The sequence below is a fragment of the Pseudonaja textilis genome, chromosome 5 (assembly GCF_049901715.1).
Source record: "Pseudonaja textilis isolate UNSWEBS1 chromosome 5, rPseTex1.2, whole genome shotgun sequence".
Classification (NCBI taxonomy): Eukaryota; Metazoa; Chordata; class Lepidosauria; order Squamata; family Elapidae; genus Pseudonaja; species Pseudonaja textilis.
Genome location: NC_141994.1, coordinates 73,920,176 through 73,938,156, shown reverse-complemented (window position 1 = coordinate 73,938,156; position 17,981 = coordinate 73,920,176). Strand labels below are relative to the sequence as shown.

Below are 17,981 nucleotides of genomic sequence, written 5' to 3'. Positions count from 1 at the left end.
CCAGAGCGGACCTTCCGTATATGGCTGCCCGGGAAGGACCGGCGATTTCCGCCCAAGCCCTCCCCAACATGGCGACGCTTCCGCCAGCCGACCCTCCCAATATGGCGGCCTCCGCCACAGGAAGATATAGCCCGCCACTAAGCCTCCCAATATGGCCGCCGCCACAGGTATACGCAGTCCGCCATTGGCTCAAAGATGGCCGCCACCAGACATACGCAGCCCGCTACTGACACTCCCAAGATGGCCGTCGCCACAGGAAGCCCGCCTCTCACCTTCCCAAGATGGCCACCCACTACCTCTCGCCTTACGAGGCCGTTCCACGGGTCGCCACCCCCCTAAAAAACCCCCCATCTTCGTTTCCCCTCCCTTAAAAACCCCGCGGCCTCCTCCCCCTCCGGGCCCATACCGGACGAGCGCGACGTCTTCCCCTCCCCCTTATCCCTCCCTTCACGACCTTCCCATCATGGCGGCGCTAGGCCTCCGCTCACGCCCTGCGGCCCCCCACCACCGTCCTCCTCCTCCTCCTCCTCCCTCCCTTCCCCTCCCCTCAGGCCTGCTATGCCGTTCCCGCCACCGCAGGAGTCGTCTCCCGCCCGCGGTTAGGCCCGAGCCTCGCCTCGAGTAGCCGTGGTGGTAGTGGTGTGTGCGTTTGTGTGTGTGGTTTTCTCCTCAGCGACGCATCGAGGCAGGCCCGGCCTCGCGCGCGCGGCCGACACTCCATCTCGAGCGAGCCGGCCAGCGGGCGCGCGCCCGCGCTGCCTCCTCCTCCTCCTGCCCGCCCGCCCGCCCGCTCACTCCTTCGCGGCCGTCGTCGTCGTCGTCGCCGCCGCCGCCCCCCGTCTTCCTCTTCGGCCGCCCCCGCTTGCCTCGTCTTCCTGCCTGCCTGCCTCGCCTAGCTAGCTGGCTGGCGGCGGCTCCACGGCGCAGGCCCGCTGCAGCGCAGCCGCTCTGAGGTGAGTGTCCTACCGCGCAATCTCCCAGCAGCTCCTCACTCGCCGCGCGCCAGACCCGGCGCAGCCGCAGCAAGGCGGGGGCCCCCGCGCCGCCTCGCCCGCCCGCCCCCGCTCGCCCGCCGCGCGCGCAACCCCCCCCTCAACCCCCCCCACCCCGCCCTCCCGCCTGGGCCGCCCGCCCGGCCAGGCCAGGCCAAGACCAGACCAGGCCGCGCTAGGCCTCAGGCCCGCACTCCATCGCCCATCATCCGAGGCCCGCGGCCCGGCCTAAACGCGGGGGAGCCTCGCTCGAGTTACCCGAGCCGGGAGACGCCCGGAAGCGGCTCTTCGGTCCCGGGAGACGCCGAGCCGAAACACCCCCTGTCCCCACATGACTTGCAAAAGAAAAGAAAAGAAAAGAAGAATAATGCGTTTTAATCCCCCTCTTTTTTTGCCCCCCCCCACCTCCAATTTCTCCCCAAGGGCGCCGGCTTCCGGGAGCCACAGGTCTCCTCGTCCCATGCCTGGAAATGGGAGGGAGGGGCTTCCTCTGACCAGGAGAGCCTTGGCTGCCGAAAGCTGGCACCGTTGGGGGGAATGCAGGCATTCAGCTGCCTGAAGGCAAAGTTGAGGCTTTTCAATGGGAATTGGTGTGTGTATGGGGGTGTATGGTCAGAAAAGGGGGTTCCCAGGCGCCCCCCCCCTTTCCTGCGGAAAATATTCTCACCAAAGGAATCTTAAGTAAGATTCGGGGTGTACCAAGGGGGCAGGGGTCTTTTTGACCCCATTTTCTCCATGGAAAGAAAAAAGGAGATTAAAATTCCATGGAAAGGGTGGTCCCACGTTTATTTTGATGATTATTTGTCTCTTGGAAGAGACCCTGGAAAAGATCAAAAATTCAGGGGTCCATTTGGACGGTCTTTTTTCACCTCTTGTCTGGCTGAAGATTGCTGTTGGGGGGATTCTGTATTATTTTGGGGAGGATATGCAGGAGTGTATCATTCTTTTAAAAAGCAAGAGATGGGTTGATTTTATTTTATTTTTTAAACCCATTTCATTCCTGGGACTCAAATTTATTCTCCAGCTTTCCTTGACATTTCATAAGCTGCGAAGAGGAGTTGGAAGACACTGTTCGTGGGAAGGGAACAGCGGGAGGGCGGATTTAGTATACAATTTATCCCATATCAAGGTGTTATCTCCGTTTATTTCTTCATCCCGGAGAGATTCCAAATTGCTGTTCTACTCTCTTTTGCTAGCTGGTTACAAAATTAACCAGGCTGGCACCATGGTTTGCTTCTGTCTTTTAGGCACCCGGTTGAGGGGTGTGTGTGTGTGTGTATGTGGCAAGGGTGGTTATCAGATGCTCTTCCCAAATGGTGAGTTCCTTGGGTTGTTTGCTTGCAGACGTTTCGTTACCCAGCTAGGGAACATCATCAGTGTGAGCAGGAGCTTGTTATATGAAATATATCCACTCCTTTTTACAGCTGATGATGTTACTTAGTTGGGTCATGAAATGTCTGCATGAAAATAATCCAGCAGAGGGAACACCAAGGACCCACAATTGTCATTCTCATCTCCTCCTCCTCCTCCTCCTCCTCAAATCCCACTCCTAACACTGATGATGTTCCCTAGTTGAGTCATGAAATGTCTGCAAAAAAAAACCCAAGTTCAGAAAGCAACTAGGATGCCAGAGTTGCCATCCTTCTTCTCCTCCTCCTCCTCCTCCTCAAATCCCACTCCTAACACTGATGATGTTCCCTAGTTGGGTCATGAAATGTCTGCAAAAAGCCACCAAGCTCAGAGACCGCCAAGGACCTCACACTTCTATCCTGAGCAGGGGGGGTTGGACTAGAAGACCTCAAAGGTCCCTTCCAACTCTTGTTATTCTATTCTAAAGTGTGCAGATCATCCTCAGAGATCGGTCTGCCTCCGGAAGATGGGTCCCAGAGGATCCCAGCCCGTAAAATTTGGTAGAAAAGGTTTCCTTTTTTTTTTGCCACGGAAACTCAGGAGCTCTCGAGTTCAATTAAAACCCCAAATTCCTTGTGACTCTCCCATACGGGAGACTAGAGACCCAGTAGGGTGAGCCCGCTTTATCATAATCCAGCCAGCCAGCCTTCGGACCGTGCCGCGGCCGACACCCTTGAATATTTGAGAAGAGGTATCAGTGAGGGATTTCTTATTTTTGGGAACCGCTCCAGTGGATCTGAGAAGTGGGAGCGGGAAAAAGCCCATTTCGCGTAATAGGCTTAGAAAAACGAGGCTGCAGCTGTTCTCCAAATGCGATGAGTGCAGCGGGACTCTTACGTTGCTGGTTTTTCTGGGATTATATTGGGACAGGAGACACTTGGGACACATTGAGTCTGGGCAGCTGACTGGAGCTGAGGGTTTGAGTGGCTGGATGCCTTTCCTGTCTCCAATGTGGAGTTTTGTTCAGCAGATATATTCTCACTGTGCCCAGAGAGAAATATCTGCCTCTAGCTAGGATCAAACTCACAACCTCCCGAATAAGAGGCAAGAGCTCCACTTCTAAGCCACTGCACCCCTCAAGGACTATGACTAGTAAATCATCTCCTTTTAATGACCCCATAATCCCTTGCGGGGTGAAGTCTGGGCAACTGAATGGAACTAGCCGTGTTTTTACTGGCCGGATGCTTTTCCTGTCACCAATACGGAGTCTTGTTCAGCAGGTGTATTCTCATCTGTGCCCAGAGAGAAATATCTGCCTCTAGCTAGGATCGAACCCACAGCCTCCTGATTGTGAGGCGGGATCGCCCCCTCTGGGCCACCGCACCCACTCGAAATATAGAAAGAAGAATCTCTGCTCGATTTGAATTCCTGCGCATGCAATTCAGAGGCTAAAGTTCCTCTCCCCCGGTGATGCAAACTTAGAATCCGCTTGCTTTTGTTCAATTTCTCAGGCTCGTCCACTGCGGTTGTAAACCTGTATTCTTCAATACAGGTAGTCCTCGACTTAACAACATCTCACTTAGTGACTGAAGTTAACAACGGCCCTGGAAAAAGGGACTCGTGACCCTTTTTTCACACCGAGGACCATTGCAGCTTCCCCATGGCCACGTGATTGAAATTCAGACGCTTGGCAACTGGCATGTACTTAGGACTGTTGCAGTGTCCCAGGGGCACGTGATCCCTTTCTGTTGAGCAAAGTCAACGGGGGGAAGCCTGATTCACTTAACGACTGTGCGGCTAACTTGCCGAGTGCCTGAATGTTGACCGCGGGGAGGGCTGCGACGGTCTTCCGTGTGAAAAGCGGACAATAACTCACTTTTTTTTCCAGGGCCGTTGTGACTTCAGACGGTCATTAAACGAGCGGTCACAAGTCGGGAAACTGGCCATATTCCCATACTGTTGAATTCTCTCTTGCTAAACCGAGTTTGGGATTGTGAAGAGAAGGGTCTAAACCAGCGGTTGCCAACTAGTCGGGCGGGGGACCGCTGGTGGTCCGCAAGAAAATTTTGGCGGTCCGCAGAGAAATGTACCCCCCAAAGCAATTAAGCCAGGCTGCGCGGGAACACAAGGCTGCCCCAACCTTATGGCCTGCGGGAACACAAGGCTTGCGTCGCATTGCAAACAACACGTAGTGAGTGGAGCTGGGAAGGGGGCAACTTGCCGCACTCGTCCCATGTGCCTGGCTTGGCCACCAGGCTGCCTTTTTCCGTTTCTTCCTTCTTCTGCTTCTGGCTGCACGCAAGGAAAGCAGCCAAAGTCTTTCTTTCTCTCCCCCAAACTCCGCCAGAAATGAGTCTTTGGGGCCCTGCAAGGCCTCCTGCTCCAAGAGGCTGCAAAGACTCATTTCTGGCGGAGTTTGGCGGGGAGAGAAAGAAAGACTTCTGCGGCTTCTGCTGCTTTCCTTGCATGAAGCCAAAAGTCTCTCTCTCTCCCTCTGAGAACGGAGCTGGAGACGATCCCAAATTAAGAACGGTCGATTGGTCGGTCGGAAAACGGGATGGGGAATTGCAGTCTTTTTTCCCCAGGGCCTGTGGTTTGCGGGATATAAAACGATGAGCTTGGTGGTCCCTGAGGTCCAAAAGGTTGGCGACCCCTGTTACAAACCCCTGTTTTTAGAGGCAAAAATGGAAGATTGGATGCTTAAAGTCCGTATCAAACCCTTTTGCAGAAGTGAATGATCACGCAGGCAGCTGCTCCAGGCACTTCGCTGTTGGGGGACTCTTGTTATATCTACAGAAAATGAGATCTATGTCTGTATTTTTAAAAGGACAGGAAACGATTCAAGACCGAGAGCAAGGCCTTCGGGGCAACTCTGCTCCACACTGAAAAGTGACGTAAAGAGTGGATACAACCGGCTCACTTTTCTCCTGCTAGTGGTTGAACACGTGGTGATCGGAGGCTTTTCTGAAGAGCCTGTGCAGAGTTCTTGCTTTCAAAACCGTTGAACAAGAATCTGGTGGCCTCGGCAGCTGTGCTACTCGGGAAGGCAATATTAGAGTTAGAATAACAGAATTGGAAGGGACCTTGGAGGTCTTCTAGTCCAGCCCGCGGCTTAGGCAGGAAACCCAGTCCTGTTTCAGACAAGCGGTTCTCCAATCTCTTTTCCTAAAAAAACTCCAGTGATATAGAGGGAAAGGGAGGGAGGGAAGGAAGGAAGGAAGGAAAGAGGGAGGGAGGGAGGGGAGGAAGGAAAAATAGCCGAAGGACAGAGTTGAAAGGGACCTTGAAGATCTTCTAGTCCAGCCCGCTGCTTAGGCAAGAAACCCTGTCCTGTTTCAGACAAGCGGTTCTCCAATCTCTTTTCCTAAAAACCTCCAGTGATGTAGAGGGAAGGGAAGGAGGGAGGGAAGGAAGGAAGGAAGGAAAGAGGGAGGGAGGGAGGGGAGGAAGGAAAAATAGCCAAATGACAAGAGTTGGAAGGGACCTTGGAGATCTTCTAGTCCAGCCCGCTGCTTAGGCAGGAAACCCTGTTCTGTTTCGGACAAGTGGTTGTCCAATTTCTTCTTAAAAACTTCCAGTGTTGGTGCATTCACACCTTCTAGTGGCAAGTTGTTCCACTGATTAATTGTTCTCACTGTCAGGAAATTCCTCCTTAGTTCCTAGGTTGCTTCGCTCCTGGATTAGCCAAAATGGGCATTCATCACCCGAGCGGCCGATTGCGGAGTAATCATACAGCTCCTCCTCATCTTAGCAGCCGTTCGTTTAGTGACCACTTGAAGTTACGATGGCACCGGGAAAAAAAGCTGCAACCCTTGCAGCATCCCTGTGCCCACTACTGACTCACACTTAACGACGTTTGCGGTGCCCCAGGGTGATGTGACCTTCTGAAAAGCAAAATCGGCTTTTACTGATGTCTTTGCTGGGGTCCAAAAAAAAAAAATCACTTGTCTTGCTTAGCAACAGAAATTTTGGGCTCAGCTGTGGCCATAAGCCAAGGACTTTCAAGTCCCAAAAAATAACGTTTGGTATTCATGTACAGGTAATCCTTGAGTTACGACCACAGTTAACTCCAAAATTTACGTTGCTAACGGAAGGGGCAAAGTGACGCTTGTTAATTTTTGCTCCATTTTATGACTTTCCCTTGCCACCGTTGTTAAGCAAATCACTCCATTAGTTAAGTGAGTAACCTGGTTGTTAAGTGAATCTGGATTCCCTGTGGACTTTGCTTGTCGGAAGGTCGCAAAGGGGGATCACGTGTCCTCCAGGACACAGCGACCGTCATAAATGCGAACCAATTGCCAAGCAATCCTCTGAATTTTGATCACGTGACCATTGGGGATGTTGCAGCAGTCATAAGTGTGGGAAAACGGCCTTGAGTCGCTTTTTACGGTGCCGTCATAACTTTGGCCACTAAGTGAACTATTGTAAGTTGAGGACTCCTTGCATTGGCTAATGTTTGTTGCCTTGAGTTACCTCATAAGCAATCAAAACAGGATAAAAAATAAATAAACTAAGAACTAAAATAATAAACAGCCTTTGTGACTTTGAACGGTCACTAAACAAACTATTGCTAAGTCGAGGAATGCCTGCATAGCAGGAACCGCGCATTAAAACCTAAATCAATATTTAACATTTATTTCAAGTTTTTCATTGGGCCTTTCCTTCCAAGTAGCTTGAAACAAGCGTTACCGTTACCGTCCTCAGGACGCTGCAGCTGTGAAAAACGGTCATAAAGTCACTTTTTCCCGGAACTGTCGTCACTCGGAATGGTCACTAAACGAACAGTTGTAAGTCAGGGACTTTTTTTTTTTTAAATTTGCAGTGCAAATTTTGTGGCTTGCAACGTGGCCCCAAAGCAGTGAAAAATACACGTTTAAATTTGAATTGTTATCTTTTTTTGCAAACCTTGTCCCACCTTGGGCAATTCCAGGCCTGCTCCGGACTGATAAGAGCTTCTCTCTCTCTCTCTCTCTCTCTCTCTCTCTCTCTCTCTCTCTCTCTCTCTCTCTCTCTCTCTCTCTGTTGCAAAGTCCAAGCAGCAGGATTTGAATTCCCCACCCCAACCCCATCCTGCCACAAACGAAGGCTCCGCTTTCGTTCCCACGTACAGGTAGTCCTCGACTTACAAACAGTTCACTCATTGACCACGGCACTGAAAAAAAAGAGACTCACCCTTTTTCACATTTATACACCGCTGTGTATTCTGCAATGTAAAATATGGCAGAATATATACAGCCTCCTGTTATGTAGCTCCGCTCCATTTCATGCTGAATTAAACTAAATTTTTTTCATCCATTATTCCAAGGAATAATGGATGGAAACTGACCAAGGAGAGATTTAACCTGGAAATGAGGAGAAACTTTCTGGCAATCAACCCATGCAACAGAAGTTGCCCTCGGAAGTTGTGGGAGCTTCATCACTTGAGACTTTCAAGAAGAGGTTGGACTGCCATCTGTCAGAAATGGTGTAGTCTGTTTGGGCAGGGGGTTGGACTAGATGACCTACAAGGTCCCTTCCAACTCTGATTATCTGTTAATCTGTTAACTGTTAAATTCTCGATAGATCTTTAAACAGAAAACTATCTTTAGGTAGATTTTTTTTTACTTCCAAGAAGCATTTTGTTAAAATGAATTTGATTTTTAAAAATCCGATTTACATTTAAAAACACTGATTTTTTAAAAATCGATTTTTATCCATCCTGGGAAAAAAGTGACTTATGGCCATTTTTCACACTGCAGCATCCCCAGGGTCACATGATCAAAATTCGGACGCTTGGCAAGCTTGACTTACACGTCGCTTTTTTCTTTTTAATATCTTGTTTGCTGTGGGTTTTTTAAAATTCTTTTTGTTGTTTTTTTAAAAACATACTTTTTAGCAGACTGTATTTTAACTTCGAATAAACTAAAATAATATACCAAAATGAAGAATGAGTGTAGGTCATCTTTGATTTACGACAGTAATTGAGCCGGGAATTATAAATAGTCCTTGACTTACAACAGTTCACTTAGTGACCATTCGAAGTTACAACAGTCGAAATTACAACGGCACTAAAAAAAAAAAGGTCTTAGAGCCCTCCCTTAAAAGATAAAAGCCAGCTAAGAAACCGGAGTTCTTTGCAGGAAGCAAAGACGTTTTTGCACTCAAGCCTTGTGGATGTTTGGATTCTCTTGGTTGGTGTTTGGAGACTCTTTGTGTTTGAACTATTTCTGGGCAATTTTATTTAGTGTTCTTGGCAGCCTTGCACCGCCTTGTTCTTATCAGAGACAATTAGTTTGAAACAGCCTTTGAACCGTGAAGGAACAGAATTCGCAGAGAAGCATTAAAAGGTTTTGATGTTACCTCTGTTTGGTGTTGGTTTCCATGGAACAAGGTTTGGGTCAGGATACCATGTGACTTACATTTGGATGCTTGACAGCTGACTCACCTTTATGACGGTTGCAGAATCCCTTGGTCGTATGATCCCCTTTTTGCCACCTTCTGACAAGCAGAGTCAACAGGGAGGCCAGATTCACTTAATAACCGCAGAGACTTGTTTAACAACCGTGTGGCATGGGAGGTGATAAAACGGGGGGAAATTCACTTAACAAACTTCTCTAGCGACAGAAATTTGGGGCTCCGTTTTGGTCGTAAGTCAAGGACTACCTGTAGAGTGGCTAGGGTAGTCAGTGTTTCATCTACAGGTAGTTCTTGGCTTAGAACCATTCGCTTCCTATCCAGAGTTATAATGGCACTAACAAAAGTTTTTCACACTTAACGACCGTTGCAGTCAGGTCATCAGAATTCAGCTGCTTGGCAACTGGCTCATATTTACAACAGTCGCAGTGTCCCAGGGTCAAGCAAAATCAGTGGGGGGGGGGGAAGTCCAGTTCACTTAACAACCACATGACTAACTTCACAATGGCAAAAGCAAGGTCATAAAATGGGGCGAACCTGACTTAACTGTCAGAATCAGAACACAGCCAGAAAGGGACCGTGGAGGTCTTCCAGCCCAACCCCCTGCTCACGCCGGAGACCCTCTCCCATTTCAGACAAGTGGCTGCCCCAGTCTGTTTTTTTTAAAAAGCCTCCAGTGACGAAGCGTCCACAACTTCTGAAGTCAAGCGGTTCCACTGGTGAATTGCCTTGCTTAGCAACGAAAGTTTTGGGTTTCATTGTGGCCATAAGTCAGTAAGTGCAGCGGCCTAGAGGCGGAGCTCTGGCCTCACAATCAGGAGGCTGTGTGTTCGATCCTAGGTAGAGGCAGATATTTATCTCTCTGGGCACAATGAGAATATATCTGCTGGGGAGGGAAAAACTCCACCCTGGTGACAGGAAGGGCATCCGGCCAGTAAGAACTCAGCTCCATTCAGTTGCTCAGACTCCACCCTGAAAGGGATTATGGGGTCAATAAAAGATGATTGATGATGATGATTGTGGCCATAAGTCAATGACTACTGTACTATTATTATTTCTGAAGTTTGCATGCTATTCAATTTGGAGTGGTAAATAAAATAAATAAAAACTGTCCAGATGGCAGATCCCAGAAGAGGGAACCTGCATGGTTTAATCAAAGGAACCTCCTGGGCCAAATCTTCAGGATCAAATTACCTGGACAGGTGTTATCAAAGACCCTCCCAAGTAACCAGGCCCCCATGCCGCGGAGGGGAGCAACCAGCACCTTGAATGCGCGCCCAGAAGCAAACGGGCAACCCAAAAGGATAGGTGAAATATAACACAGGTAGCCCTTAACAACAAACTGTTCCAAGTTACAACGGCCCTGAAAAAAGTGACTTTAACGACTGTCGCACAACCGTAGGCGGCATCCCCCCGGGGGCGTGATCCAATTTTAAAACGCTTGGCAACTGTCGTGTACTTAACGACGGTTGCAAAATCCGCGATCCCCTTGGGCGACCGTCCGACAAAGCGAAGCCAATGGGGGAAGCCGCTTAACAACAGCCGTGTAACTCGCTTAACAAACTGCAGGGATCGGCTTCACAACTGGGGCCAGGAAGGTCGTAAAACCCGTGCTGCCATAACTCTGAACGAGCTATTGTAAGCTGTGAAACACACGTGCATGTGCACACACACACACACACACTAATAGCTCTGTCAAAGATCCGTCGCTCCGAAGGGTTTTGTGAGGTTGGTCATCACAGCTTCTCCTCCACTTCCTTCCTTCCTTCCTTCCTTCCCTGCAGCACTGACCATTCATGGAGGAACATACGGTCACCCAGACGGAGCACATGGCAACCATAGAGGCCCACGCGGTGGCCCAGCAAGTCCAGCAGGTCCACGTGGCCACGTACACGGAGCACAGCATGCTGAGTGCTGACGAGGACTCCCCGTCTTCGCCCGAGGACACGTCCTACGACGACTCGGACATCCTCAACTCCACAGCCACCGACGAAGTGACTGCCCACCTGGCCGCTGCAGGTAAGTTGGCTCTGCTGGCTTCTGGCTACCTTCTTTTGAGACATGCCTGCGGGGGAACAGGTGGAGGCACCTAGCTTCCTTTCCCAGCCTTTCTTGGCAACGCTCTTTGGCTTGGCTTGTAGTTGACCACCAAAAATCAGTTGACCATGCCTTCAAGATGTTTTTTTTTAAAGCATCCTGCTGTCTGACATCTTATTCAACCAGGGCCTGTGCGTTTGTCTGGCCAAGTGCCTGAAAATTAGAAACATAGAAAACTGACAGAAGAAAAAGACCTAGAGATTTATCAAGGCATTTATCAACAATTTTGTTGTTTTGTTGTTTTCTTTATCTATTTATCTATTATCTATCTATCATCTATCTTTCATTATCTTCTATTTCATTATCATCTATGTCTATCAGTATATTATTATCTACTATCTATCATCTATCTTTCATTAGCTATCATCTATTTTCTCTTATTATATCTATTATGTATCAATCTATCACTTATTTTTCACCTACTATCAATATCTATCATCATCTATCCTTTTTGTTATCATATCTGTATCATCTGTCTATCAATCTATCGTTATCCATCCATATCTATTGATCTATCATCTATATTCTATCATTGCCTATCTATCTTCTATTTCATTATCATCTGTGTCTATCTATCAAACTATTATCTGTATTTCTATCTTCTATCTTTCATTAGCTATCATCTATCTTCTCTTTCATTATCTATCATCTATGTATCAATCTATAATTATCGGTCTTTCACCTACAATCTATATCATCTATTTTCTATCTTTCATTATCATCTCTCTTTTTGTTACGTATCATATCAGTCTATTATCATCTATATATCTGCCTGTCAATCTATCATTATCCATCCATATCTATCGCTCTATCATCTATCTACCGTGTTTCTCATATAATAAGGCCGGGTCTTATTTTTTTTTTTTTGAGCCCCGAAAAAATGGCTAGGCCGTCTTTTCAGGGGTGACTTAATTTCCCCCACCCCCTTGAATCTTTGGGTGGGCGGGTGGCAACGGCTTGGATGTTGACCTCGGCGTTGGTGGGGCACTTCGTATCAGGGTCAACGCAGGCAGCACCATATCCGGGGGTGCAACAAAAGTACTTCCTAATGGCAAGCCCCCCCACCATTCCCCCCCATTTCGCATGTTTTAATATAGGCCTTAATTTGTGGGGAGGGGCTTAATTTCATTTCATGCCTATAAAACATGCTGGGACTTCCTGTTGGGGGAGGCCATATTGTTGGAGAAACGGTATATTCTAACTTTCATTATCTATCATCTATGTCTGTCTATCGATCATTATCTGTCTACTATTTACTTTCATTAGCTATCATCTATCTTCCCTTTCATTAGCTATCATCTATGTCTCTATCAATCTATCATTTTATCTACTATCTATATCTATTTATCTTCTATCTTTCATTTTCATCTATCTTTTTTGTTATCTATCATATCTATCAATCCATCGTTATCCATATCTATCTATTTATCAATCTATCATCTATATTCTATCTTTCATTATCTATCTTCTATGTCTGTATCAATCTATTTATCTCTTTCATTAGCTATCATCTATCTTCTCTTTCATTATCTATTATCTATGTCTATGTGTATCTATATCATTATATCATCTATATCTATCTTTTTCATTATCATATTATCTCTCTATCATCTATCAATCTATCATCCATCCCTATCTATCTATCTATCTATCTATCTACACTATCTATCATCTATCTATCTATCTACCTGTCTACCTATCCACCTACGTACCTACTCATCTATCTATCTGTCTGTCTATCTATCTATCTATCTATCTATCTATCTATCATATTATCTATCCTATCTCTCTCTCTCTCTCTCTCTCTCTCTCATATATTATCTATCCTATATCTATTTTTATTGTTAAGGGAAACATTTTGTCAAGTGAATTTTGCCCCATTTTACAAGTTTTCCTGCCTCCGTTGCTAAGTCAACCTGTCTTCCCCACTGACTCTGCTCGTCAGAAGGTCGGAAAGGAGGATCATGTGACCTCCGGGACACCATAACCGTCATAAATATGAGTCAGTGGCCAAGCATCTGAATTCTGATCATGTGACCACAGGGAGGCTGCAACGGTCATAAGGGTGAAAAGCGCTCAAAGGTCACTTGTTTTTCAGTGCCCTTATAGCCTCAAATGGCCACTAAATGAACTACTGCGAGTCGAGGACTTCCCTGTAAAGGGATATTCTAGGAAGGAGAGGCGCCCTTGCTTTCTTATCCTTTCTGTGGTTGGTTGTGTGTGCAATTGCGATGTTCCCATCTGACATTCCCATTCTCCCAGTAAGAAAACATGCTGTTAAAAATCAGTATTTTGCTGTTGAATTTAACCTCTTAAGCAGTCTGGAAATGGCTGGAATTTCCAGTCTGGAAATGGCCTTTCTTGGTATCTTCAATTTCCTGTGTTCATTTTACAAAGGACATTTTTATTTTTATTTTTTATTTTGGGTCTTGGAGTTTTTCAGGATATTTTGCAGAAACCAGAACGCTTAACGATGAATCCGTAGCCTGCAGAGGGCAGCAGAACAGTAATAATGGATCTCTTTGGTTTAGTTTTCCAGTTAGGTAGACTTTATTTTCCATTTTAAAATAGCCTGGGTTCATTCATTGATTCCTCTACAGGCAGTCCCTGACTTAGAGCCGTTCGTTTAGTGACCGTTCAAAATGATAGCGGCACTGAAAAAAGGAACTAAGGACCCCTTTTCACAGAACTTTCATAGCAGACTCACAATCACGTGATTCAAAATTCAGACACTTGGCAACTGGCTCATACTTACGACCGTTGCTGTCCCAAGGTCACATGATCCCTTCTTGCGACCTTTGGACGAGCAATGGGGAAGCCAGGTTCACTTAACAACCTGGTCAGTAACTTGAACAACTCCACTGATCTACTTAACAGCTGTGGTCAGAAAGCTCGTAAAACGGGGCAAAACCCCCTTCAAACCTGTCTTTGCCTTATGATCCCGATTGAGGCCAAAGTTTCTGTCGCTAAATGAGACAGCCGTTCAGTGAATTTTGACCTACTTTGCCACGTTTCTTGCCAGAGTTGTTAAATGAATCATTGCATTTGTTAAGTCAGGAACACAGTTGTTAAGTGAACCTGGCTTCCCCGTTGATTTTGCTCGTCATAAATGCGAGTCGGTTGCCAAGCGGGGAGGTTGCAACAGTCATGTGAAAAACGATCATGTCACTTTTTTTTTTTTACAGTGCCGTTGTAACTTAGAATGGTCACTCAATGAACCGTTGCAAGTCGAGAACTGCCTGTCCTTTGTTCGGAAGGCAGCTGCCAGAATTCCCAGCCAGCTTGCCCCTTTTCTGAGGAACCATCAGCCCCCACCTTTGCGACTGGGAATGATGGGAGCTGCGACCCACCACATCTGAATTGAGCAGAGATCTCCAATGTCCCTGGCTTTTCTCTTTTGGGTCTTTCAGATCTCTCTTTTCTTCTCAGGGCCGGTGGGAATGGCCGCCGCCGCTGCCGTGGCCACCGGTAAAAAAAGGAAGCGCCCTCACGTCTTTGAGTCCAACCCATCCATCCGCAAGAGGCAGCAGACGCGGTTGTTACGGTAAGAGCTCTTGCCCCACCAATCTCTGGCCACCAGCGCATCCCAGGATTCCCAGCTGGGCCGGCGGGGTGGGGGCAGCACAGGGCCTTCCGGTTGGGCCTCCAAAAACAGACGCTTGCAAGTCTGGAGGTGATTCCCTCTCTTTCACACTATCTTATCTATCTGTTCATCCATCCATTCATCTACCCACCCACTTACTCTCTCTCTTTATCCTTATCCACCCATCATCCAGCTAGTACATCTAACTGTCTCTCTGTCTGTCTGTCCGTCTCCATCCATCCATCCATCCATCAAATATCCACTCATCCATCCATTCACCCAGTCTATCTATCTGACTATCACAAGGGTCTTCCAACTTGGCCAATTTAAGACTTGTGGATTTCAATTCCCAGAATTCCTGAGCTAAGATGAGTGGAGGAGGAGGAATTCTGGGAGTTGAAGTCCACAAGTGTGAAAGCTGTCAAGTTTGGGAACCCCTGGTCTATCATATATCTGTCTGTCTATTTGTCTACCTACCTACCTACCTACCTATTCACCCAGTCTAGCTATTTGACTGTCTGTCTGTCTCTCTCCACCCACCCACCCAGTTTATCTATTTGAGTGTCTTTCTGCCTACCTACCTACCTACCTATTTATCATCTATCCACCCAGTCTAACTATTTGACCGACTGTCTGTCTGTCTGCCTCTCTCTCCACCCATCTCCTCAGTATACGTATTTGTCTGTCTGTCTGTCTGTATTGATCGTTCAATCGTTCTCACCGACGGCCCATATTTTTTTCTCCGGCTCTCTTTTCCGTCTCTGTTGTTATCCACATACCAAGCCACGTAGGGCATTGGAAGTAGCAACCCACCAACCTCTTGCGTTGCGGAAGGAAACTCATCCCCAGGTCCAGTTATTGCCATAAGGTGTGAAGTTGGAGAGGCCAAGAGGTCCCATCAAGCCTCCAATCCTCCCCCAACTTCATTCCAGAACCCTGTGAGTCTTCCAGGGTGACCCCATGTGAGGCACATTGCGGCAGTCCAAAGCAGAGCTGGCCAAAGCAAGAGGGACGGACCGGGGCAGCTACCCGTTTTTATCCCTTGGGTGCCCTGAGGGGAGCTAAGTTACCTCCTGCTAGCTACCAACACAAGCTTCCTTCTCACTGGGAACGGCCAGATGTGAGTCAGTGCACAAGGCCAGGAGACAGGACGCGCATCTCTCGGAATGCGCTTCGAGTTGAACGCTCGTTGGGAGCAACTTTTCTGCTTCTCTTTCCTCCAGGGCTTCTCTGATGCAACCTTCCGCTTTATTTTTCCCCGGCCTGCTGTTGCAACGCCTGGCCCAGTCTTGCTCGGTATCGACGGGGCAACCAACCCCTTGGTGCTTTGGCAGAGTTGGTCGCCCTAGCGACGGGTCCCCGCGGTGGGCTTGGGAGGTTGGCACTGGCAAGTCCTCCGGTGTGGACCAGATGCCAGCGAGAGCGTCAGGGTTGCTGGACTACGGAAAATAGAATAGAGATAAACGTTGGAGTTCAGGGATGGATGTGTTTGTTGTTCGTATCTTTACCGAAGGAAGTTGGTCCTGTTTATGTTTGTCTTTCTTTTTTTTTCCCCTTCTTTCATTCTTATACTTTTTTTTCCTTCCCTGAGCTTTTTATTTTTTTCAAATCTTTTTTGTTTATCTTTTTAACTTTGAAAAGAAAGTTTTCCCCCTCTCTCTGACTTTCTATATCTGTACATTTGTTTATATACATACCGACAGACACAGACAGAAAGACAGACACAGAAATAGATAGATAGATAGATAGATAGATAGATAGATAGATAGATAGATAGATAGATGATAGATAGATAGATAGATAGATAGATAGATAGATAGATAGATAGATATAAAAATAGAGACAGACAGATGATAGGTAGGTAGGTAGGTAGGTAGATAGATAGATAGATAGATAGATAGATAGATAGATAGATAGAGATAGATACAGTGAAGATAGATAGATAGATAGATAGATAGATAGATAGATAGATAGATAGATAGATAGAGATAGATAGATAGATATAGATAGATAGATAGATAGATAGATAGATAGATAGAGATAGATACAGTGAAAGAAAGAAAGAAAAAGAAAGAAAGAAAGAAAGAAAGATACAGAAAGATAGATAGATAGATGATAGATAGATAGATAGATAGATAGATAGATAGATAGATAGATGATAGAGATAAAAATAGAGACAGACAGATGATAGGTAGGTAGGTAGGTAGGTAGGTAGATAGATAGATAGATAGATAGATAGATACAGATAGAGAGATAGATAGATAGATAGATAGATAGATAGATACAGATAGATACAGATAGATAGATAGATGATAGAGATAAAAATAGATAGAGACAGACAGATGATAGGTAGGTAGGTAGGTAGGTAGGTAGATAGATAGATAGATAGATAGATAGATAGATAGATAGATAGAAGTTTATCTTGTCTGTCTGTCTGTCTCTTGTATCTTCTATCATCTATCAGTCATCTCCATCCATCCATCTATATCTTCTATTATCTCCATCCATCTATCTATCTTCTATCAGTTGATCATCTATCAATCATATCCATCCATCCATCTATCTTTATCTATCTATCATCGTATCAATCATCATCCATCCATCCATCCATCCATCTATCTTCAGGGTGTTTAAAAAAAAGTTCCCTCTCCATTTGTTCTTGGTTCCTCCATCCTAGCTGCCTTAAATGTGCATGTTTCACTTGAATTCATCCTTCTACAGGTAGTCCTCGTTTAGCAACTGCCTGGTTTAGCGGCCGTAGTTAACAGCAGTGATGACACAAAGTAACTTTGCAACCAGTCTGCACATTTGCAACCGAAGTGAGATCCTTTAAAAATAGCCGCCCTTGAAAACTGAATTTAACCAAGGTTTGGTGATATTACAGAATAGAATAAGCGTGTTGGAAGGGACCTTGGAGGTCTTCTAGTCTGACCCCTTGCTCAAGCAAGAGACCTCATAATGAGGTTGGTCCAACCTCGGCCACCCATCTTAAAGCAGGCTGGCTGGGGAATTCTGGGAGTTGAAGTCCACAGATCTTAAAGTCGCCAAGGTTTGGCTATCCCTGGTCTGTACCAACCTTTAAGACGCGGAGACTTCAACCCCCAGAATCCACCCATCTTAAAGCAGGCTGGCTGGGGAATTCTGGGAGTCGAAGTCCACAAGACTTAAGAGTGGCCAGGATTGGACATGCCTTGCGCAACACCCTTCCGGACAAACGGCTGTGCAATCTCTTCTTCAAAAACCCGCAGCGGTCTTTCAGAACGACACGAGCAGCTCTCGACGTACGACTGGCTGCTCAGCGATTGTTCAAAGTTACAACGGGGTCTCTCCAGAGCTGCTTGCCAGAGCTGATTTTGAAGATCTTTTATTGGGCGCTTAGCAGCTGGCGCCGTTCCCCGTGTGCTTCTCACCGTCTCTCTGCCCAGGTGCTCCTCAGAGGCGCGGCTGGCACCTGAGGATGCCTTGTTTTGTGGAGGCAGGAGGTGCTTTTTTATCCCGATAACAATCAACAAGCTTTAGTGCTACAATTCGAAATGTCCCTCGATTGTCCCCTGCCAGCCCCTCCC

The 17,981-nt window shown here is 46.9% G+C and overlaps 1 protein-coding gene across 1 annotated transcript in view; it reads left to right on the top strand.

The window, feature by feature from the left end:
- The first annotated feature begins 345 nt into the window (after positions 1-345).
- NRF1 (nuclear respiratory factor 1) overlaps positions 346-17,981 on the top strand; it is a 37,789-nt gene continuing 20,153 nt past the window's right edge. Inside the window, exons 1-3 of the mRNA XM_087935372.1 lie at positions 346-953; positions 10,520-10,754; positions 14,262-14,376. Of these exons, the coding sequence (XP_087791498.1) occupies positions 10,532-10,754; positions 14,262-14,376 (338 nt within the window). The 5' untranslated portion in view covers positions 346-953; positions 10,520-10,531. The remainder of the gene's footprint in view (positions 954-10,519; positions 10,755-14,261; positions 14,377-17,981) is intronic.